The 24,962-nt window shown below is 33.0% G+C and overlaps 3 protein-coding genes and 2 pseudogenes across 3 annotated transcripts in view; 4 read left to right on the plus strand and 1 right to left on the minus strand.

Annotated features, from left to right (window-relative positions):
- Positions 1 to 549, plus strand: part of LOC132178344 (putative wall-associated receptor kinase-like 11) — a 15,175-nt gene extending 14,626 nt beyond the window's left edge. The window contains exon 3 of the mRNA XM_059590788.1: positions 198 to 549. Within this exon, the coding sequence (XP_059446771.1) occupies positions 198 to 448 (251 nt within the window). The 3' untranslated portion in view covers positions 449 to 549. The remainder of the gene's footprint in view (positions 1 to 197) is intronic.
- A 698-nt stretch (positions 550 to 1,247) lies between these two features.
- On the minus strand, positions 1,248 to 2,406 carry LOC132177293 (glutathione transferase GST 23-like; annotated as a pseudogene).
- A 4,889-nt stretch (positions 2,407 to 7,295) lies between these two features.
- LOC132178345 (wall-associated receptor kinase-like 10) lies at positions 7,296 to 11,028 on the plus strand. The gene is made up of 3 exons (XM_059590790.1): positions 7,296 to 8,148; positions 9,495 to 9,683; positions 9,845 to 11,028. Exons 1-3 carry the CDS (start codon positions 7,296 to 7,298, stop codon positions 11,026 to 11,028), a joined length of 2,226 nt encoding a protein of 741 aa, XP_059446773.1.
- A 4,483-nt stretch (positions 11,029 to 15,511) lies between these two features.
- On the plus strand, positions 15,512 to 19,857 carry LOC132178346 (wall-associated receptor kinase-like 10). The gene is made up of 3 exons (XM_059590791.1): positions 15,512 to 16,409; positions 17,343 to 17,453; positions 18,647 to 19,857. The coding sequence occupies exons 1-3, from the start codon at positions 15,512 to 15,514 to the stop codon at positions 19,843 to 19,845; spliced, it is 2,208 nt and encodes a 735-aa protein (XP_059446774.1). The 3' UTR covers positions 19,846 to 19,857.
- Positions 19,858 to 21,512: 1,655 nt separating this feature from the next.
- LOC132178347 (phenylalanine N-monooxygenase-like) overlaps positions 21,513 to 24,962 on the plus strand; it is a 9,757-nt pseudogene continuing 6,307 nt past the window's right edge.

Below are 24,962 nucleotides of genomic sequence, written 5' to 3' on the forward strand. Positions count from 1 at the left end.
GTATTTCCAATCAAGCCAATTTACAGAAAAGAGTGATGTTTATAGTTTTGGTGTTGTCCTTGCTGAGCTCTTAACTGGTGAAAAAGCAATATCTTCAACAAAGACACAAGAACCCAGAAGTTTAGCCACATATTTCATTCAATCGGTGGAGGAGAACAGTTTGTTTGATATTATTGATAGTCGAGTTTTGAAGGAAGGTAAGAAAGAAGAGATAATTGCGGTCGCGAACCTTGCTAAAAGGTGCTTGAACTTAAATGGGAAGAAACGACCAACAATGAGAGAAGTCACAATAGAGTTACAAGCAGTTCAAATGTTGCAAAAGGGTGCTAACCTTCAACAAAACTATGAAGAGCTTGAATATGTTGGAGCTGAAGTGTACGAGCTATGGGATGCTGCTCCCACATCAATTGTGTCAACCGCCTCCATAGACGCCCAACCATTATTATAGTCATAATTAATATTTGTATAATGTCATGTTGTATGCTACATAATTTATTGTTTTCTTTGTATTCCTACAAGTACTTTCAAGAATCATTCAAGAACATGGATTAACCATATATATTTGGTTGTCTTATTATAGTAGAAGATAGCCGAAAGCCCCATGTTCGTTTTATAATTAGGATCCTTTGTTTTTTTTTTTTTTTTTTTCTTTGTTGGTCTAGATCAAATGAGTAAAATGAAGAAGAGAACGAAAGCAATCAAAGAACAAAATAAATGAATATATACTACAACAGAACATGACAATAGAATACCATTTTTACAAGAGCAAAAACATTTTCCATAGATGATTAATGATACTAATAAATTCAGGCTAATAATGATACTAATAAATTCAGGCTGAGTTAGCATTAAATTTGAGTTCAAACCTGTAATCACTTTGGTCGATGGGTAGAAATCCCATTCCACCATACTGCGAAAAGATTCTAGTGGCTTACACGCTCAAAAGAACTTTTCACACGTGCCCTACGTAATGGAAACAGAGTGTGGGTGGGTGTTTGAGTATGATAATTTAAATGTAACCAATCCTAATCGAATCTCTTAACTTAAGATAATCTAATCCTCATTTATGATAAGGATATAATCTAATCCTCATTATTTTTCTTATTATCTCAATCGTAGCAAAAATTAATAACACTAGGAACTACATTTTATTCTCTCACTCAAAAGCAGCCACGACATTGAAAATTAAAAAGAAAAGAAAAAAAAAAAAAACATGGAGATTCAAAAACTCATAAGTTGATTAGAGACTAATCTTGTGAAGATGGCAGCAACATTTCCCTTCTACGCTTAAAAAAGACCAACATTTCATCGATCACGATCAGGAAGGTGCTCTTTGATTACAGGCACTTCCTTAAAGTTCTTGATCCATGCATGCAAGCGAGGGAACTTGTGAGCCTTAAGCATCTTCACCCCGACAACTTCTTCAATGACTCCCAACCATTGAGCAATCTGTCCAAAGGCAATGTCCACTATCCCAATATTGTCCCCACCAAAAAATTTCTTGTCCCGGCCGAGCCCATCTGCCTCCATGGCTCTCAGCATCTCCAGGGTGTCTTTGATGGCCTTCTTTTGCTATTCGCCACTAGTTCGGTAGACTACCCACATTCCAGGACCCTAACGAAATCAGAGACACTGCATGTTATCAAATCAATAAACTCAGATATTTTTTGTTTTTTTATTATTATTTTTTTTTTTTACTTCAAGGCAAGCGGGTTATTTTATGTGGGCGTGATCATAGTATAGTACCTGCCCATTATGAGAAGCACAAGAGAGACTTAGATGGCGGAAACCGCAGACACTTTCTCAAGTCCGACTGAATTATAATTTGATCAAGTCCCATCAAAGCATGAGTGAGACTCAAGATACTTAATCAATACTAATTAAGTTTAAAATTTTTCATTACAAGAGTGGAACTGCACCCTAGTACTTGTCCAACCACAGGCTTTTGCTTAGGTTATGCATGATCGAATACTTCACGATTAATAATAATAACAACAATAAATAATAAAAACGACCACCAAGCTATTTACTGAGGAAAAGATGAAGCAACTAAAATCAGAAGAACAAGTGGCAAAAGGGGAAGCAAGCATGTACCTTATCTTCAGCAAACTTAACCCAAAAGCGAGCAATGGCTCTCTCATAAGGATCAGTGGGCAGCAAGGGGTTGTGTGGCCACATCTCTTCGATATATTCGACGATAACCATGGACTCACAAATTGGTTTTCCGCTGTGAACAAGCACAGGGATCTTCTTGTGGACTGGATTGTGTTGAAGAAGCACAAGACTTTTGTTGAAAAGATCTTCTTCTATGTATTCATATGGAATGCCCTTTTGTTTCAGAGCCCATATGACTCTGTAAATGAATGGACTAGGCCATGTCCCATGAAGCTTCACCTCATGACTCATGTTTGAAGGAGCAATGCCGTACGTACCAGTTTAACTCACAGTTTGGTCATTCTCTAATGATCAATTAATATAACCCTGTTGCTTGGACAACAAGCTTCATAGTTTCAATTTCCTTTATATTTAACTCTTAGAGCTTCAATTAATCACTAAAGATTGAACTCAGAAAGGTGGCGTCTTGACTTTCTCCTTTGATTTCAATTCTTTTATTCCTAAAATATATATATATTGTTTTTAGTTTGCTGCTTTGACACGTATTTTTCATTATTTTATTCTCGTTTGACTATGGATTTTGGCATTTTTTGTGTTTTTTGTGTTTTTTTTTTTTTTAAGGAGATCGAGACTATAAACCCAAGAGGGTTCAGGACCAACTACAAGCTACCAAAGCAAAAACCTACAGACTTGAACAAGACAAAATGTTATAAATTATTTTATATCCAATTACTAATAAAATAATTTCAGATAAACCCAAAGACCCAACCAACCATCTAACCTTAAAGTAACTTAACAAAAACATAATTTCAATAATGATTTTTACTGAAATGTCAAAAAGTGTTTTACACGTATATTATTGCAAAAAGTGTTTTACACGTATAAATAAATATTTACGAATATGTGTACGTAACACTCTTTTCACTTAAAAGGTTAAAGAATAAAGATACAACTTCGTGGGCAAGGCCCCAATTGTGTTTGGCAAGCTAACCCGATTCTTGACTTTTAGTAGATGACATAAATTTTTTATAAACTAATTTTTAAGAGTAATATGAGTTTTTTGAGCTATTACTTTTTATTTTTTATTTAAAAAAAAAAAAAACATTATTCACACATGCTAAGGCACACGTGCACTTTTAAAGGTTAGTTTTGTAAGAAATTTTAAAGGTTAATATTTTTTGTTGCTTTATTTTTTGATGTAGGGGTAGGCTACGGATCAGGATCCCCTCCAATTTGGGAGAAATTAGAAATTCTTCACTTGTTAATTGTAACCTTTCATTTTAAATTCAATGGTCTATAAAATCATTTAAACCTCGGTAAAACAAAAGTCAGTATTTAATACCTTAGTTAGACAAAAGCAGTTGGCATTTTATAGACTATTGAATTTAAAATGAAGAAATACGATTAACAATTGGAGAATTTTCAATTTCTCCTCAATTGGAGGGGATCTCAATTCCAGGCCTACATGCTAGGTTGATGGGAATCAGATCCTCTCCAGTTCATTTTGGACTAAAGAATATCCAATTTATGGAAGAAGAAATCATAAAACCACAAATAGGACACATGTCCACTAACCAAAAATAATAATAAAATATTATTTTAGATTTAAATAAAAATAAAATAAAACAAAATTATAAAATATTAAGGGGTGGTTTAGTACCATGTATGAAATTTTGGGGGGCCCCATGGTCTAGCCAAGGGTGGTCCAGCCACCCCGGGGGGACTTCATCTTAAAAAAATAAAAGAAATAAAAAAAATTATGTTTGGGGTGGCTTGGCCACCCAATACCCATGGCCAGCAGGGTGGTGAAGCCCACCCAAAGGCCAAGCAAGGCTTATTTATTTATTTTATTACATATTATTATTTAAGATTTGGCCTTAGGTGCAATTTGCCCATGGGAAGAAACTGACCATCCCAGGCCCCCCCTAATTAAGGGAGTTGGGGTAGGTCACTTTAGTAAGGATTATTTATTTTATAAATTTTTTTATTTTATAATTAAAATATTAAATGCGTATAAGATTTTCTACATTAAGATTTTACAGTCGTCATTACATTAGATTTTGCCCTATATATTGTTTTTCTCAATACATTAAGGAAACACTTTAATTAATATGAAGTCTATTTTAAATTTAGGGATTAGTTCTTATTTTGTGATTTTTTTAAAGGAAATATTTCTAAATATAGGAAGGGGAATCCAATTCATAAAGACATATATATATATAATAAAATGCTAAAATTTAACTGTTACTTAACATACTCAGTTCAAAACTTTTGCTTTGTATTTTTTAAAAAATAAAAGTGGTATTTTTTTTCATAATAATGACATTTTTTTATTAAAAAAAAATGACCATTTTTATGAAGTAAAATATCATTTTTATTTTTTAAAAAATACCAAATAAAATAAGGACAAAAAAATGAATAGAGTTGCTTCAGACATTTTTTTTTTTAAAAAAAATAATAATAAATAAAATAAAAAATAAAAAATAAAAAATAAAAAACAAAAGTTGAACTTATATATTTTGGACAAAAAAGTTAGGGTTGTATCATCTTGCAATATAAAAATCAATTCGTCTTTCGCATTTTTTATTGAAAACAACAAAACAAGAAGCAGAGCCCGATTTTATGGTCAACCAGTTTGAGTCAGAAAAGTAACAATGCTTGCCCACCATATGCTTTATTTTCTAAGCAAGCTTCAAGCCGCCTGAATATTTTATAAATTTTTTGGGAAACAAATGTAGATTATTAGGCATGTTTTGGGACTTGTCCAAAGTCCTTATCATTCATTTCTAGATCAGTTTGAAAAAGATGATGAAAGCAAACAAAGAACAAAATAAAAGATTAGGTTATTATGACTGAAATTGTAGCAGATTTGATTAATGTAAGAAAAATAAATATTTTGTATAAAAAAAAGAAAAAAATTATATATATATTGTAGTGATTTTTTATTTATTTAAAAAATAATTGATGTATTATTAAAAATAAGAATATTGAAGTTGATGTAAAAAGGAATAGTGTTAAAAGACTTTTTCTGAGTCCTTATGACTTGGTCAAAGTTCTGAAGAAGGACTTAGAAACTCTGCCTGCTACAGCATCAAGAGAGTGCGCATTTGTCAATGTAGAATCAATCAACGATGAATATTCGTCAAACATTCCGGAGGGTGCAATTGTAGACATGCAACCTATAAACCTTAATTTCCACCATTCACATTGGTAACCCAAAATTTTGCAACACCGCAAGAGTACGCCTTTCTTAATGTTGCTATTGGAGGGGTCTTGATCATCAGGAGGTTCAAGGAGCAACAACATGGAGAGTACGTAATCAAGAATCTAGCCTCTGGTTCTAAATATTTTTCGTTAATAAGATATTGTTCTATTTCTTTATTTTATTTTACTATATAATTAAACATATTCTGTAGGAGTACATTGTAATTGTTACAATGAAATATTGTGAAATGCCAATATTGTAAATATAAATTACAGTTAAATATATATTGTAAATATTTACTAATATTTTGTTTACTAATTAGAAATTTATATTCTTTTTTTAAAATTAATTAATTATTTGTGACCGTAAATGTTGTCAATATTATCCAAGAGTGTTCTATGTAACAAGTGAGGGGGAGATTGTTGTGAATGTGCTTGTGAGTTTTGAGTCCTACATTGAAAAAGTATAAAATAAAAGAGTACTTAATATACTTAAGTCAACACAAACTCATTAACTTAAGCTTTTAAGCTAGAGTGGTGTTCAATTATATATTTTAATGTATTATTGGTAAAAATTTTCAAATCATTTATCTTCCCAACACTGATATGAAAGCTATTTATTCATCAAAACATTATGGTCATCCCTAAGATGGGAGCTATTAGCGACTTCTAGCTGATCATGAGGTGATTTTTGGCTATGACCATCAAGTGGCAATAGCGAGGAAATTGTGGTCGTAAAAGGGTTATTATTGTCTATATCATGTATGTCATAAAAAATAATCCTTTTTTTTCAATAGGATTTTTGCGAAGACGCGGAGATAGACAGTTTCGTGACCAAAAGTCAATGTAATGACTTTTAGGCTTTTTGCAATATAATCATCTGTCTTGACATAATTTATTACGAAATCTATCATATTTTTCAAAATCAGTCAGATGCATACGAAAAATAAGAAGAATGCAAAAACAAATAATTATAAACATAAAGATTTACGTTGTTTACCATTAAAAGTTATGTATATAGAATTTCAACGAAGTTTCATTATTTTTTGAGAAACAATACTACACCATGCGTCAATTACATCCGTACAAAATCCTAAAGCCATATGTGAGTTTAAATACAATCTTAACTGAGTCAAAACATTAAAACGGGTCAAAAAAATTTTGTTAGCGCTTCCAAATTCGAACCAAGTCGAATACAAACCATACTCCACATAGCCTAAAATTGGATGAATGGCCGAGATCATCAACTTGGCTGTTTGATCTTTGTTAACAGAAGACAAGTCAAGTCAGAAGTTAGCGTGGGGCCTTCTCATTGATTGTTACGAAATTTTAAGGGTGGTATCCTCATGCGTGAGACGGCTTTCTAGGCCTTGTTTGTTAAACAACACTAACATTCCCCTATTCTATTCATTTCATTCTCCAAAAAAATCAACATCTAAACATTTTCACTTTTATATTACATAATTCACTTTTTATATCACATCATTTATTTTTTACTACTATTCAAATAAAAAAAATCATTACAAAACAAAAATTTTTCATTTTTCAATACTACTTTTTTACTTTTCTATACTAATTATTAAACTCATTTTTTCCTCACCAAACTTGAACCTAAATGGACCATCCATATGGGATATTCATTTTCCTGGTAATTTAATTTTGGGAGGTCAATCATGGCTGCTAGCGAGCTAGGTTCATGCACAGAAACAACAAACTAGCCCACATAAATCTTTATTTATTTATTGGAATAAGTCTTGTTGGCAACTTTATTTTTATTTTTTTGAATTGGTCTCGTTGGCAACTTCCATACAATTTCTTGGTGACTTTTAGAAAAGGACGATAATAATATATGCATGGCGCTATAAAAAGCGGCCGGGAGCTTGGGCTTTGCTGCTTCATTCATCACACGCCAATTCATCAATATCCTAGAAAGAGAGAAAGAAAGAGAGAGAGATCAGATGGTGGTGCAACTGCAAATGGTATTTCAGATCCTTTGGCTGTTGTGTTCAATATTTGATGCAATATCTGGACAATCAATTAGCAGTTCATGCCAAGCAAGCTGTGGGAATGTTAGCATTCCATATCCTTTTGGAATAGGACCTTCTTGCTACCTTGATCACTGGTTTGAAGTAGTTTGCAATAATGACTCTTCGGGCTCTCCCAAACCTGTTTTGAGGAGCCCCAACTTGGAGGTGCTGAATATTTCGTTTGGAGTAGGCATTTATTTACGAAGCAGTACAGTTCGCGTCAATTATCCGACATTTTCTATTTGTACAACAAATGGTTCAAACAAAAAACAAAATGAGGTTTTAGCAAAAAGCCCTTTCATCTTCTCCCAGTCCGAAAACCAATTCATTGCCATGGGTTGCAATAACTCTGCCTCAATCAAGTCCTCGGATGGTTCATTTATTGGGTGCATGTCAAATTGTGATTCGGGTTATAAAGTGATAAATGGTAGTAGTTGCTATGGCACTAACAACTGCTGCCAAACCACAATTCCTTCATATCTCGATGCGTTTGAGACAAGTATTGATCCAACGTCAAATAATACCCAAGGATGCAACTCTGCATTCTTGGTAGAAGAAGGGTGGTTCCAGAAACGTGGTTCAATAAATACATCCTCCAATATTATGTCGTACGTTCCTGTGGTGTTGGAATGGGGGATTTTTGATACATCTTTCAACTCGCTTCCGACAACCAAAGATGCCTCATTCGCAAAAATTACCTATAATTGTACCGAGTCTTCGGTGAGCGGCCGGAACACAACTTTTACATGTTCTTGCAACAACGGCTTTGAAGGAAATCCCTATCTTCTTGGAGGATGTCAAGGTAAAGTTTTTACAGCACTCTATTTATCTCTTTGATTCTTCTTCTCTCTTTTGTTTATGTGTTAAATATATAGTTCTATGAATTAACATGACTTGTAGAACACATGCGTCACAACAACGTCACCGCATACACTTTCGTGCCTTACTCATTTTTTGTTCTTTATATATATATATAAATCTATCATTTTTTTTTTTTTAATATAAATCTGTAGCTTGTGACTTTTCCTGATTATTTATATAAATATATCTTTGAATATGTGGGATTTGCACGTAGTTTCACATATTTAATGTTGGAGTTGCTCAAATCTTATATAAAGATACAATAAATAAATAAATAAAATATGAAAAACAAACCTTTCTCTTTTTGGTATATTATTCTGAAATTTAGTTTAACAAATGAAAGCTTTGTACCTAATTTTTCTTTTTTGGTTCTTTCCTATTTTATGTTTTATCAGGTATCTTACAAGTGTTTTTTATTTCAGATAAGTACAACATTTATTGAAAATGAAGTAGATAAAATATCTAGATATTTACTTTTTTTTAAATAGTTTATTTTCAATCGAAACCTCCATTGAAGACTTTAAAGATAGTTTAATTATTATTCAAATAGTCCATTTTCTATTAAAACTTCTATTGAAGACTTCTCAAATCTCGGCAATGGAAGTTTCCATAGATAATGGGCAATTAGATAAAGTAATTGAACTAATCACCCACAAAATAGGAGTATTAAACGGAATATTCAATAGAAAATGAACTATTGGAATAACGTAATTGAAGTAATCATTCATGCACAGAATTATCTGGGTATTTTATCAAGTGATCGATTTAATTATAGAAGTTTATGAATTTATTCTTTTTTGGTTTGGGTTTTACATTTGTAGGCTTGTAGCCTCTTGATCGAGTTGTTACCTCTCTTGAACTTTCAATTTAAGCGAAGGGAATCAACTTTTCTTTTTTCTTTTTTTTTTTTCTTTTTTTCTCACTTGAGCCTCACGTGATCATGACTAATATCACACAAGCATATGTCTATATATAGTGGATGTTCAAATTTAAAATGGTCTCTAAATTTTTTTTGTTTTTTGTTTTAAGTTTTGCTCCCGCTAATTATATATATGTCCCTGCGCGCACACGTTGATGCACAAGTTATATATTATTATTATTTTTTTAATCAATTTGAGTTTTTGGATAATTAATGATATTGTCCGACTTTGTTTGTTGAGTAAGAATTTAAACCCAAAAAATATTATAATATTAATTTAAATGATTACAGTTCTTTTTTTTTTTTTTAATTCTTTAAAATATTTGGTGATTTAATAATCACTTTGAATTTTGCTTTTGATTTTTTAGACACTAATCGTGCTTATCTCCTTAATTACATGTCAGATATTAACGAATGCGATCGCATACCAAACCGTTGTAATTCCTTTAATGGATCTGCCGGGAGTACTAGTACTCGATATTGTGAAAATACCTACGGGTCTTTCAGTTGTCAAGTAGTTGACCCCCCCAAGCCTCAGGTCGGAGCGATCACACTTGGTATGTTTTCTCACATCTAAGTGTTTAATTAAGGCTTCCCATTTTTATTCTTCTTTTGGAAAAGTGAGCCAGAAACCACCTGAACAAGAATGTGTTTTGAGCCTGGCCTGTATGAACTTGCGTTAGTAATCTTTTCCTATTACGTACATTGCGTTAAGCAGGTACTAGCAGCAGCCTTGGATTATTCGTTCTACTTGTTGGTGGATGGTGGTCCTATAAAGTTGTAAAGAAAAGGAAGATGATCAAACAAAAGAACATGTTTTTCAAACGAAATGGTGGTTTATTGTTACAGCAACAATTATCTTCACATGAAGCAAATGTTGAGAACATCAGATTGTTTAATTCGAAAGATTTGGAGAAGGCCACTGACCGTTTCAATATGAATAGAATACTTGGCCAAGGAGGACAAGGCACTGTTTACAAAGGTATGCTAGCGGACGGAAGAATCGTTGCTGTGAAAAAGTCCAGAGTAATTGATGAAGCAAAACTCGAAGAATTCATTAATGAAGTTGTCGTTCTTTCACAAATTAACCACAGAAATGTGGTTAAGCTAATTGGTTGTTGTTTGGAGACGGAAGTTCCTCTACTAGTTTATGAGTATGTTCCTAACGGAACTCTTTTCCAATATGTCAATGGCCAAGTTGAGGAGATTCCACTAACATGGGATATGCGCTTACGAATTGCAACAGAAATTGCAGGAGCTCTCTTCTATTTACACTCAGCAGCTTCCACCCCCATTTACCACCGAGACATTAAGTCTACAAACATACTCTTAGATGATAAATACAGAGCTAAAGTGGCCGACTTTGGGACTTCAAGAACCATCGCTGTTGATCAAACTCACTTAACCACACTAGTGCATGGCACTTTTGGATACTTAGACCCTGAGTATTTCCAGTCAAGCCAGTTTACAGAAAAGAGTGATGTTTATAGTTTTGGTGTTGTCCTTGCTGAGCTATTAACTGGCGAAAAGGCGATCTCTTCAACAAGGACACAAGAATCTAGAAGTTTAGCTACATATTTCATTCAATCTATGGAGGAGAACAATCTGTTTGATATTATTGATAGTCGAGTTTTGAATGAAGGTAAAAAAGAAGATATCATCACGGTCGCAAACCTTGCGAAAAGGTGCTTGAACTTAAATGGGAAGAAAAGGCCTACGATGAAAGAAGTCGCAATGGAGTTGGAGGCAGTTCAAATGTTGCAAAAAGTTCCTAACCTTCAACAAAACTATGAAGAGCTTCAATATGTTCAAGCTGAAATAAACGACTTGTGGGATGTTGTTCCCACATCAACAGTGCCAACCTCATCCGCAGACGACCGACCATTATTATTTTCTCAATAAGTTTGAATTAGTATTTGTTTACTATCATGTTGTACGCTACAGATTTTTTTTTTTTTTTATTCTGCAAGTAATTCAATAATCATTCAAAAACATAGATTAAAAATATATATCCAATTGTCTTACGATAGTATAAAATAGCGAAAAGATCCATGTTGGTTTCTTAAGGATCCATTTTTGTTGTCTAGATCAAATCAGACCTCAAGCTACTTAATTTACTAAGTATCTAGTCGTATGAGCATTAAGCAGCTCTCTTTCCTGCCTCAGAATTTCCGCTACGTGCAGTTGGAAAATTAATGGCAACAAAAAATCAGTTCCTCTTTATATCTTTACAAGCCAGCATTCCAGTGGATACATGGCCTTATGAAAGAACTCAACACGGAAATTGCTTGTCTCCGTCTGGCAGGTGTTCAGGTTATCCCAATGACTTCGCCCGAAATTGTCCGGGAGTTCTTGATCAATATCAAACAATACGATTCTATGTTCGCATCAATACCTCTTGGCCGGTGGTTGGAGAGTTGAGACCTAAACGACCCATCTGCCCAAGATTGACTCTTCAACCTTGATCAAACTAGGGGTGCAAAGATGGGCGGTTAAAAACCGCCCGCTAACCACTAATCGCTATAACCGCCAACCGCCTAACCGCATTAACCGCTAACCGCCTAACCGCATTAACCGCTAACCGCCTAGCGGTTAGCGGTTATTGGGTCTACTAACCGTAACCGCTAACCGCTAAACGCCTTTTTATATAATATATTTTTATAATTATAATTATAAAAATATTTATACATATAACATAATCACTTGATCATTAAATCACAATTTTTTTTAAAAATAATTAAATCACAATTTGAGTATTAATATATTATCACTATAATTTATATGATTATATCACATGAGATTGATCATTAAATCATTTGATTATATAATAACAAATTATACATATGACATAACTCATAAGTATACCAATTCATACTAATACAACAATTAAATATCTAGAGACTTATTTTCAATGTATGTTATAAACTTATAAGTCTATATATGTTATAAGTCTATATAAGTCTACATATGTATATGAATAATATAAATGTATAATATCAATACTTAATCATATGATTTAATGACAATTCAAATACTTTATTCAAGACTTCAAGTGAATCATATTATTAATGTACAATGATGATATGATTCGTATAATATCAAATTAAGTAATTGACATTGGATTAAACAATAACCAATGTGTTACTTATAAACACAATTTAAGTATTAATGTATTATCATTATAATTTTAGTAATTTATATATTATCACTATAATTGATATGATTATATCACATGATGACTTGATCATTAAATCATATGATTATATAATAATAAATAATACATATATAATATGATATAACTCATAAGTCATAAGTCTACAAGTTAATCATATGATTCATGTACAATGATAATCACAATTGATTCAATTGAATTAAACAATATATTACTTATAACTACAAGTCTACAATTTAATTAAAGCATTATTAGATACTTTAGGAATTTAGGATTTAGGAGTTTGAACATTATCATTTACCATTAGATATTAAGTTCAATTCAAAGAAAAAAGATTATAAGTAAATATGATAAGAATTTAAATAATTAATCATATGAATCATATGATATAATTTAATGAGACTATATAATTATATAATATCAAATTAAGTAATTAACATTAGATTTAACAATGTGTTACTTATAATCACAATTGAAGTATAAATGTATTTGTATCATTTAATGTTTTATTTGAACTTATTTTATATGCTTTCTGTTGAACTTTTTTTATATGTTGTGACAGTTGTCTGAATTCTGAACTTTTTTTTGTATGTTGTGTTGAATTTTTTTTTTTTTTTTTTTAAAAAAAAAAAAAGTTAATCGGTTATGATTAAATATTTAAGGAAATTTTTTTAAAGTACAAAAGTAAATGTAAATTTTGGGTCAAATATTTTTGATTTTTCAATATGGGCTATTTTTATAGCAATTGGGCCCAAGAAGATATTAAAAATACAAGAAAAAAAAATGAGGGTAAAAAAAAGCCCAAAAAGCCCTAAAAAAAGCCCAATTTTAAAAAAGCGGTTAGCGGGCGATTATCTATTTCGCTAACCGCTAACCGGCGGTTAACCGCTAACCGCTAGGGTTGCGGTTAGTGAAGTCTACTAACTGCTAAGGCGGTTACGGTTAGCGGTTATTGCCACTAACCGCTAACCGTATCCGCCTTTGCACCTCTAGATCAAACGACCCCTATCAGGAAGAAAGTTGAAATTCAAAAATGATTTATTTAGTAAACAGTGATAAATATATGTCACTAAACACCCACTTAATTAATTAATTGCACCATTTGTCCTGTTCTTGCGTTTTTTTATTTGGGTTTTTTTTTTTTTCTGAAAAAGGAATCAAATATATATGTTCCTCTCATAAACAAAAGTCAACTATAAATAATACAATAATAAGATCTCGTGTTTTTCCTTAAAACGTAAAAGTTTAAGGATCATGTTTGTGATTCCTAAGAAGTAGTTTAATTGGCTGAAAACCATTCTTCAAGAAATCGAAGTCGTATATAAAAGCTAGAAAATAAAAAGTAAAAGGTTATTTTATGTTCTCATAAAACATCATTACGTACACAGTTACTTTTAGGCTTCTAAACTAAACCAAACTTATTTGAATGAAATATTTTTTCACTATAATTATAAAGGGTACTTCTTAAAAAATAATTTATTTAAAATTCATTTGGAATGAATGTATCCTGAATTTATTTATTTTCATAAGGCACCAGCAACTTGATTCATTTTAAAAGTTTATTTACTTTTATTTTTTAGTTTTTACAAATATAGACAGAATTTTTCTTAAAACTCGATTGGAGTGGACCGTAAGCTATTTGAAGTTTGCCCGACCCCTTAGTTGTGGACCGTCAACCTTTTTGGGCCCTTCAGTTATGGGCCACTAGGTCTTCAGACAACATTAGTGGTTGAACCACCAACTAGTGACCCATGAGTATAGTTTGGTTTCTTTTACGGAACTAATTGTTTACCAGCAGCATGTTAGGAGAAAGAAGCAGCGGCGGAACTACATGGTGCCCCCTCAAGGCACCATGTTTTCCCTAAAAATTTTAAAAATTGTCTTTAAAATTTTTAAAAATTAAAATTTTAGCCTAGAAGTTTTTTTTATTTTTAGTCTTGCCCCCCAAACTCCAATTGCTAATTCCGCCTCGCAAAGAAGTACTGATGCAGCTCAGATAAGAGAAGCCCCTGGTAGTGCACTCGAGCGCACCACGAGTGCGATCGAGTGCACTTCCAGACTCTTGCGCACCAAACCCCTAATTGTGCAATCGATAGCATATGTACCTACGATCGATCGCATCTGTACCTGCGATCGAACGTATCTGTACCTGCAATCGATCATATACGGAGCTGCTTATGTTATTTTTTCGCATTATAATTAAGTTAAGCCGTCTTTATTTCCTTGTTTTACTAGGATTAGGGTTTAGGAGTTTTTATTTCATATTTTACTAGGTCTAGGAGTCTTGGGACTATAAATACATGCTTATAGCCTCTAATTTATCAGTTGTTTATTATTGATTTTGTTGAATAAGAATTACTTATAGGTGAGTTTTAATTTCTTCATATTTTTTCCTTGAAATCATAGATAGACTTTATATTTTGAGAAAAACTCTTAGGTCATTGATAGACTCAAGATCTAGAATTAGTTATCCGCTGCTTTATTGATATTCTTCGCTGCAACCCTCTAAGTCACGCTGCATCAAGTACCCTCCTTGTGAACTGGAACTTCCACCACTACTGATGATTATGAATTCATTTAAGCAAGGTATTATATCCTCTTTTTTCTAAGTCCTAGTTCACCGATTTCAACCAAAAAGAAAAAAGTCCTATTTCAGCAATATGGCCGTATGCTGAACTAGGAATTTATAAAAGAGTAACATTTCACTTTAGGCTTTTTGCGATAACCTGTTGAGGGACATAATCAGCTCCATCTTGGTACGTATAATGCAATCTTGGAATTGGATGGATGCTGTAGATCATCAACTTGGCTAAACTTGAGAAAAAAATCACTTGAAATCACTCAAAAATGAAACTGCACACTCTAGTCTATGTGGGGAACACTAGATCGAAGACAAGTCAGAAGTTAGCGTAGTGGGGCCTTCTAATTGATTGTTACCAAATTTTAAGGGTGGTACCATTTTCCTAGTAATTTAATTATGCAAGGTCAGTCATGGCTGCAGCTAGGTTCATGCACACAAACAACAAACTTGTCCACACAAATTAAGACGACTTGGTCAAAGTCTTGTTGGCAACTTCCATACAATTTCTTGGCGACTTTTAGAAAAGGACAATAATATTGCATGGCGTTAATTATAAAAAGCGGGGGCTAGGGCATTGCTGCCTCACCTCTCCCATTCATCAATATCCTAGAAAGAAAGAAAGAGAGAGAGAGATGGTGGTGCAACTGCAAATGGTATTTCAGATAATTTTGCTATTGTTTTCAATTGATGCAATATTTGTACAAGCAGCTGCGAGTTTAGCAATTAATGGTTCATGTGAAGCAAGCTGTGGGGGTGTTAACATCCCATACCCTTTTGGAATAGGAGATGGTTGCTTCGTTGATGACTGGTTGGAAGTAAATTGCAGCGACTCTTGGAGCCCTCCCAAACCTTTCTTGAGGAGCTTCAACCTGGAGGTGCTCAGCATTTCATTAGGAGGTACAGTTCGCGTCAACTATCCGACATTTTATGATTGTGAAAATGATACAAGGAGCAGCACTACAAATATTGTGGAGTTTGGAAAAAGCCCTTTCATCTTCTCCCAGTCGGAGAACAGATTCGTGGCCATCGGCTGCGACAACCTTGCCAAAATGGTGTCCGTAGGTGGTTTAGCTTCAGTTATTGGTGGGTGCATGTCAATTTGTGACACGGGTGGATTGATGGACGCAAGTACTTGCAATGGCATCAACTGCTGCGAAACCACAATTCCTCCACAGCTCGATGCCTTCAGCGCAACAATTGGCAAAGTAAATGACAACCCTCAAACTTACGTTGCCATCACTATGAACAAAGGATGCAAGTCTGCATTCTTGGCAGAAGAAAAGTGGTTCAAGGCCGATTACCCATTCTCAAATGCGTCTGACATTATGTTGGAAGTTCCTCTGGTGTTGGAATGGGGGATTTTTAACACATCATTCAACTCACTTCCAATAGCCAATGATGGCTCGGGATCCACCGTAAATAATGCCTCCTCAAACTTTATTTGTATTACTACTAATCGGACCTCAATTTTTACATGTTCTTGCAAACAAGGCTTTGAAGGAAATCCCTATCTTCTTGGAGGATGTCAAGGTAAAGTTTTTGTCTAGTGTATTTATCTCTTTAATTAAGTTTTTGTCTAGTTTTTACATGTTCATGCATGTGCCTTAAGCAGACCACACCTATAATTAAACACAATTTTGATAAATTTTATGATATAATAAAATTTCATTTCGGTAGCTAGATCATTTTGAATTTTAGTTTAATTGACAAAGGGAAGCTTTGTATACTTAATTTTTGTGTTTTTATGTTTTTTATCAAGTATGTGTTTAAATAAGTACAAAATTTATTGAAAATGAAGTCGTAGATAAAATAACTAGATATTAACCGATCTTGCCTTGGGCGGATAGTGCCTAGCAATTAAAGACAAGATCTTGCCTTGGGTGGATATATAGTCCCTTTTAAAAACAAGGGCGTTGTTTGGTAAACATCATGCCACGCCCAAACACTGTTTATGAGTTGGTGAAAAAAAAAAATGAAAGTAATTATTGGAAAAAGAAAAGTAAAAATTTAAAGTGGTATTGAAAAGTTGAAAAGTTTTTTTTTTTATATATAATTATTTTTTATTTGAATAGTAGTAAAAAGTAAATGATATAATATAAAAAGTGAATTATGTGATATAAAAAGTAAGAATGTTTTTATGTTGATGTTTTGAAGAAAAAAAAATGAGATGAATAGTATCTGAAAGTAGCTGGGTGTTTAACAAACCCCCCGATCTTGCTTTTCCCAATAGTTTATTTTCAATCGAAACCTCCATAGAAGACTTTTAAGATAGTTTAATTATTATTGAAGAGAAATGCTATATGCTTTCTAAATATCCACATAAATATTATAATATTGATTTAAATGAATATATTTCATATTTTCTAATTTTTTTTTTTAAATCATTGGTGATTTAATAATCACTCTGAATTTTGCTGTTGATATATTAGATACTAACCTGCTTGTTATCTCCTTACATGTCAGATATTAACGAATGCCTAAATAACCCTTGTCTCAATAATGGATTCACCTGTGAAAATACTTATGGGTCTTACAATTGTCTGGTACCCGACTCCAAGCGAGCGATCATAATAGGTATGTTTACTTTGATTGATTTTCTTTCGCCTTGCTTAATTGTTTCAATTGGCCCCACTTGCTTTGGATATGCATTCCTAATTTCTTGTAGGAGAATTAACATTATGCTTTTGGAGAAAATTTTTAAACACATGTTTTGAGAAGGAAAAAAATAAATAAATAAATTAAAGCATTCCTAATTTCTTGTAAGAGAATTAACATTATGCTTTTGGAGAAAATTTTTAAACACATGTTTTGAGAAGGAAAAAAATAAATAAATAAATTAAAGCACGTCTTTTGAAAAAATTGAAAGGGTCAAAACTTCAAAATGGGCTAGCTCTCCCTAAAATTCACTCAATTCTAACTTAGAGGGATGCTTCAAGTATAATAATTGATTTGGAGATATATTGGAACCTTTAGGCCGGATCAGAATTTCCAGAAATTCTTAAAAATTGCAAGAGCCTACAATTCTTAAAATGGTTTAAATGGGCACTCAAGATTTTTCCAAGCCAATCATTTTGCGACTTAAAAAAAAAAAAAAAAAAAAAAAAAAAAACAAAGACAAAAATTAGATTCTTCAACTATCTACTCAAAGTGGGTGGTCGACCACTTCCAAATACTTTTTGGAGTGGTTGGACCACGCTGAAAACTTTCAAGGGATGATCAACCAATCTCATAAGCCATACCAAAAGTACTCATGAGGAGCCAACCACCCCGGCCCCATAAGCCTTGAGAAGTTGGTTTGGTTGCCTTTCAAGGCTTATTGGGATGATTTGAACACCTAATTGTGATGGCTGACCACCCTAAAAAAGTATTAAGGGGCGGTGCATTCAATGTCTTTAGGTATTGGCTTAAGAAATCATTTCCTACAAGTATTTTATTATTATTATTATTATTCAAAATAGAGGACTTGACAAAATCGTGACTATTCATTTAAAATAGGTTACAATTTTAAGAGTTGCAATTAGAAGATTCTAATGCGAACCTTTAAATCTTCATGCTTTTTCTTGCCTAATCTTTTTTCCTCCCTCACCAGCCCACTTTTACCATCTTCTTCTTTTGGAATAGTTCAATAGTCAAAATATATAATTAGCATATTTTTTGTCAGAGTAATCTCTAGCATTAATAGGAGACGTCTCTCTATTTTTAGTCAACGTTCTCAATGAAAACTATGGCTATGACCGAGTAATCTTTTCTTAATACATTGCGTTAAGCAGGTATTAGCGGCTGCCTTGGGCTATTGGTTCTATTTGTTGGTGGATGGTGGTCATACAAAGTTGTAAAGCATAGGAGGATGATTAAACAGAAGAACAAGTTCTTCAAACGAAATGGTGGTTTATTGTTACAACAACAATTATCTTCACATGAAGCCAATGTTGAGAACATCAAGCTGATTAATTCAAAAGAGTTGGAGAAGGCCACTGACAATTTTAATGAAAATAGAATACTTGGCCATGGAGGACAAGGCACTGTTTACAAAGGCATGTTGGCAGAAGGAAGAATTGTTGCAGTGAAAAAGTCAAAGGTACTTGATGAAGGAAAACAACTCGAAGAATTCATCAATGAAGTTGTCATTCTTTCACAGCTTAACCACAGAAATGTGGTTAAGCTAATTGGATGTTGTTTGGAGACAGAAGTTCCTATGCTAGTTTATGAATACGTTCCTAACGGAACTCTTTCCCAATATGTCAATGGCCAAACTCAGGAGTTTCCACTAACGTGGGATATGCGCTTACGAATTGCAACAGAAGTTGCAGGAGCTCTATTCTACTTACATTCAGCAGCTTCCACGCCCATTTACCATCGGGATATTAAGTCTACAAACATACTCTTAGATGATAAATATAGAGCTAAAGTAGCTGACTTTGGAACTTCAAGATCAATCGCTGTTGATCAAACTCACCTAACCACATCACTAGTGCATGGCACTTTTGGATACTTGGACCCTGAATATTTTCAGTCAAGTCAGTTTACAGAAAAGAGCGATGTTTATAGTTTCGGTGTTGTCCTTGCTGAGCTGTTAACTAGTGAAAAAGCAATATCTTCAACAAGAACACAAGAACCCAGAAGTTTAGCCGTGTATTTCATTCAATCGGTGGAGCAGAATAATTTGTTTGATATTATTGATAGTCGAGTTTTGAAAGAGGGTAAGAAAGAAGATATCATTGCGGTCGCGAACCTTGCGATAAGGTGCTTGAACTTAAATGGGAAGAAACGACCTACAATGAAGGAAGTCGCAATGGAGTTGGAGGCAATTCAAATGTCGCAGCAAAAAGATCATAACCTTCAAGAAAACTATGAAGAGTTTGAATATGCCCGAGCTGAAATGTACAAGCCAGGGGATGATCTTCCCCCACCAACAACTTCAACCTCATCAGATGCCCAACCATTAATAGCTTCTCAATCAACATGAATCATTATTTGTTTAATGTCATGTTGTAAGCTACATAATTTGTAATTTTCGTTGTATTCTACAAGTAATTTCCTTGTTTAATGTCATGTTGTAAGCTACATAATTTGCTATTTTCGTTGTATTCTTCAAGTTATTTCAAGAATCATATAAGAACATGGATTAGCCATATATATCTAATTGTCTTGTGATAGTATAAGATAGCAAAAAGCTCCATGCTCATTTATAAGGATCCACTTTTGTTGTCTAGATCAAATCAGGCCTCAAGTTGCTTTATCAAGTATCTGGTCCTATGAGCATCTCTCTTTCCTGCCTCAGGATTTCCACTACCGTTCGAGAATTCTCACTTTTCTTTTCTTTTTTTTTCACATTTTTAATCTTAGTGGATGAAGATGGTCAACTTGTTGAAAACAACAAAGCAAGAAACAGAGCATGATTCTATGTTCAACCAGTTTGAGTCTGAAAATAAATAACACCCTTGATGTAATAGGCATCTGAATTTCAGGCTATTTACTTTCTTTTAAAAAATTCTAAGATAAATCCTAAGTTAAAAGTGTCATTTTAAATAACACCTCAAAGTTTTTTTTTTTTTTTTTCTAGTTTTAATTGCATAAGTTTTTCACGAATTTGAAATAGGTCCTTCCGTTGAATTTCTTGCCAATTGTACAACGTCTACTAGTGACACGTCACATTAAAAAATGTATATATTTTTTACTTTTATTAAAAAAAAAAAAACATATCTTAAAAAAAATTTATAAAAAAAAAAAAAAAGAAAAAAAAAAGAAAAAAAAAAGAGAACCCCTTGATGGCTGGGGCACCCATCACCCCCGGCCACTAGTGGGGGTAGCCTGTGAGGGGCCACCCTTATGGGAATAAGGGTGGCTGGCTGGCCCTACAGGTGGGTGGGTGGCCTGTGAACCACCCCCATTAATTGGGGATAAAGGTGGTTCACGACCACCCCTCCTTTCGATTTGGTTAGCCAAACCACTCCAAATTTATTTTTCAAAAGAAGTCAAGCTTATTTATGAACTGGTCAATTAACTTATACTTTTTCATAAAGAAAATGCTAGATCTGGTCACCTGCAGACACGTCAAAAAATTATTGACGTGTTACAATTTTTTGATATGTGATACGTCAATAAAAATAATTGAAAATATTATTAATATTTTCCTACAGACTAATTAGTGTTGATATAAGAGAAAAAAAAAATGATATGATCACTTATTTTTTTTAAAATACTATATACTTAAGACTAAGAGAACACATATATTTATTAATATTCTAGATTGTTAATACTAAAAAACATTTAATTCTTTAGTTTATAATAATAATAATTTTTTCAAAATAAATTAAATAGTACAAACCACAAACAATATGTACATATTTATCATTGTCTATAAACATTTAATGGCTAATGCATACGAGTGTTACTAGCTAGTGACAAGTTTTGCTCCAGCTGGCTGGATTTGGGTAATTAGATGCTGTACAAAAAATTGAGAAATATTTAGTTATTAAAGCACGTATGTGTTGTAATCCAAATAAATAAACAAAAATCCTCCCTACAAAGGAGAATTTATGTAAGAAAAATATTATTGATGACCCTTCATGTCCTCTGTGCGGGTTGGCAGTAGAGTCTTGCTTTCACATTCTTTGGCAATGTCCGGCTGCAATGGACGTGTGTAGTATGGGGAGTGCAGCTATTCAGAAGTGCTACTTTCCTGGGCCAGACTTCAAGCAAGTGATTGAGGGGCTATTTGAGACATGCTCATCGAAAGATATGGTGCAGGTGGCGGGTTTTGCACGTCGGCTCTGGTTGAGAAGGAACGAAGTAGTTTTTGGGGGAAGCATGTCTTCTCCGCAAGGCTTAGTACAGACAACCCTAAGAGCTATTGATGATTTCCAATTTGCACATGGAAGGAGGGAGATGTCGGGGGTCCCCACTGTGATCGATGCAGAACTTGAGTTGTTGGACAGCTCCTTCACCGGGCTGGGTAAAGGCCAATTGGGACGTGTCGTTAGATCAGAAGAATGGAAGAACTGGGCTGGCGGTGGTAATTCGTGACCACCAGGGGACCATGTTGGCGGCGCGATGTCTGACACGGCTAGGCTGCCTGTCTCCGCCAGCAGCGGAAGCTTCAGCTGCGGTGCTGGCCTTACAACAATGTAAATGCATGGGCTTTTTTCAAGTTCATTTTGAAGGGGATGCGAAATCCTTCGTGGACGCTGTGAACTGTGGGGAAAGGGATTGGGGCGGAGTGGGTCATGTGGTGGAAGATTTTAAAATGGAGGCCCAATCACTTTATAACTGGAAGATTTCTTTTGTGAAGCATGATGGTAATAACGTGGCACATCTTTTAGCTACTCATGCTAAGACATATGCCCTAGATAAAATGTGGGTGGAGCCACCTGATTGTATTCGAGATTTTATATTGCTGAATGCTGGAGCAGATTGCACTAGCTTTTTGATCTTCTAATGAGAAATCGACAATTCTTATCAAAACAAAAAAAACAAAAACAAAAACAAAAATCATATTCATTGGTTGATAGTAAAAATTATCAATGAGCCGTCAATGAGCCGTTTTCGTATTGTGAAAGCATTGCATAATAATTAATGAAGCACCTTACTTATAACCTAGCTAATTATAATTTTAATTAGCTAGGTTATAATTATACTTATAAGCATACTTACCATAATTAGCTAGGTTTCTAATTATGGTAATTACCATAATTAAAAACCTAGCTAGCTACTAATTACCAATTTAATTTCAAAAATATAAATAAATAAATAAAAAGTGGCTCTTAAATCACTTGATTTTTTGATACTCTAGAATATATATATATTAACACTCTAGAATATACGTATATTAGTACTCTAGAATATTAATACTAATTAAAACTCAGGCTTTCTAATTTTATAGTTATTTGTCGTTAATAAATTTTTAAAAAATAAATTGAAGACTACAAATTTATAATCATGATTAATTAAAATAATTATTATACACGTATATAGGGTATATACTAATTAAATTTTGTTACCTAATAAATTTTTTTAAAACACATAATTTTTATTATTAATTTTTAACGTGTGAAATAATGGCACGTCAATAATTATTGACGTTTCAAAATGGCACGTCAATAAATATTGACGTGCTCTTTTAACACGTCAATAATTATTGATGTGTGATATTTTGCCATGTCACTATGTATATTATTTAAATATAATTTTTAAAAATTAAATTGAATTTAAATTTAGCAACTTGGCAATCTTTAACACATAGTAATTTATTGACGTGTGGAATTCGCCACGTCACTAAATAGTGACGTACGTGGCACATTCAACACGTCAATAAATTTTTTATTGGCATGACACTTTTGCCACGTCAATAATTAGTGATGTGAAAAAAAGTGGGTTACTGTTTGCCATGTCAAAAAAAAAACCCTGATCTACTACAAATTTTATAACATTTTTTTTACAAAACTGATGTAGCATCCTACATGGTAACTACTACATCAACAACTTGTAAATTTTAATTTTTAAGTTGCTAATGTGGCAGCGTTCATGTAAGTGCCATGTTAGTTTGTAAAAAGAATGTTGTACAATTTGTAGTGTTTGTTGGATTGCTCTTTTCATAATTCCTCTAATCATTAGCTATTTAACTATTGTTAAAAAAAATATTTTAAGTTAATTAGATTAACTAATTTTTAACTTTACCACCTTGTATTTTTAATGAATCATGTATAATTGTTGTTGAATATACATGTGTGAGTATAAAATGGATAGAGTCTCACATTGGAAATATGTAAGAAATGTGAATGGTTAATATAACATGGTAGGGCTCAAACCCATCGGTTTTAGTTATTGGGTTGAGTGGTGTTTCAACATGATATATTATAGGCTCACTGAAGATTTCACAATGTATCAATCTCCCTAACAAGTAGTATCGGAGCCACAATAAGGTGGCACTCGCAAGCACAAACAAATTAATTAAGGTCCTTGTCGTAAGAACAAAAAATAAGCAAGGTGCAAGCATAGATGAATATCTTTGGAGTGAAGGGCAAAGGTTCAGTTTGAATGACTCGGTTCTTTTTCAACCCTATTCTAACCCAAAACAAAATATCTGATAATATATTAATGGAGGGTCATGTTGTAGTGTACTTATTCTACCTAATTAAAAACATAAAACGTGTAAATAGAATGAGTAATGCTAAATATAAGACCTATGTCCTTCTCGTGTAACGTTACAATTAGATCAAAATGTAATAATATCACAAATTTAATGGTGATTTTAAAAGTCACATTATTTTTGAGGTAACATGAGGAGGACTAGGTCCTACATTTAGAAAATCTGCGTTTTTATTCTAACTTAAGCTTCCATGTGAACAAAGATAATATAAAGGGATAACCATATCACGAGCCCATAAATTTCCAAAAGGAACTCAGGAGGAAAAACGTTCCTGGGGAATGGATTCATGCATGGGTGAACATCTCAAATGGCACATAAATAATATATTGGGAAAAATCTACTTTACCCCCTTGAAGTTTCAGGAGTTTTTTAATTTGAACCCTAAAGTTTAAAAATTGGCAATGTACCCCTCTAATGTTTCAAAAATTTTTAATTTAAACCTTCTGTTACTAATTTCCGTCAAATTGGACTGAAATCTATGAAATTATGTAATTACCCTCAGGCTTTTTTTTTTTTAATTTCCGTCCAATTTAACGGAAATTAGTAACGGAATGTTTAAATTGAAAATTTTTGAAACATTAAGATGGTACATTGTCAATTTTTAAACTTTGAGGTTCAAATTGAAAACTCTTAAAACTTCAAGGGGGGTAAAATGGATTTTCCCCTAATAAATTTCAAGTACTTATTCATGAGCCATCAAAAAAGAACTTTCGACCCACCTACTATCAAATTCTCTCATATATAGGAAAAATTCACTTTACCCCCTGAAGTTTCAAGGGTTTTTTAATTTGGACCCCAAAGTTTAAAAATTGGCAATATATCCCCCTAATGTTTCAAAAATTTTCAATTTAAACCTTTCGTTACTAATTTTTGTTAAATTGAACGGAAACATATGAAATTACGTAATTACCCTCATGCTTTTTTTTTTTTTTTAA

Source organism: Corylus avellana, chromosome ca4, assembly GCF_901000735.1.
Source record: "Corylus avellana chromosome ca4, CavTom2PMs-1.0".
Classification (NCBI taxonomy): Eukaryota; Viridiplantae; Streptophyta; class Magnoliopsida; order Fagales; family Betulaceae; genus Corylus; species Corylus avellana.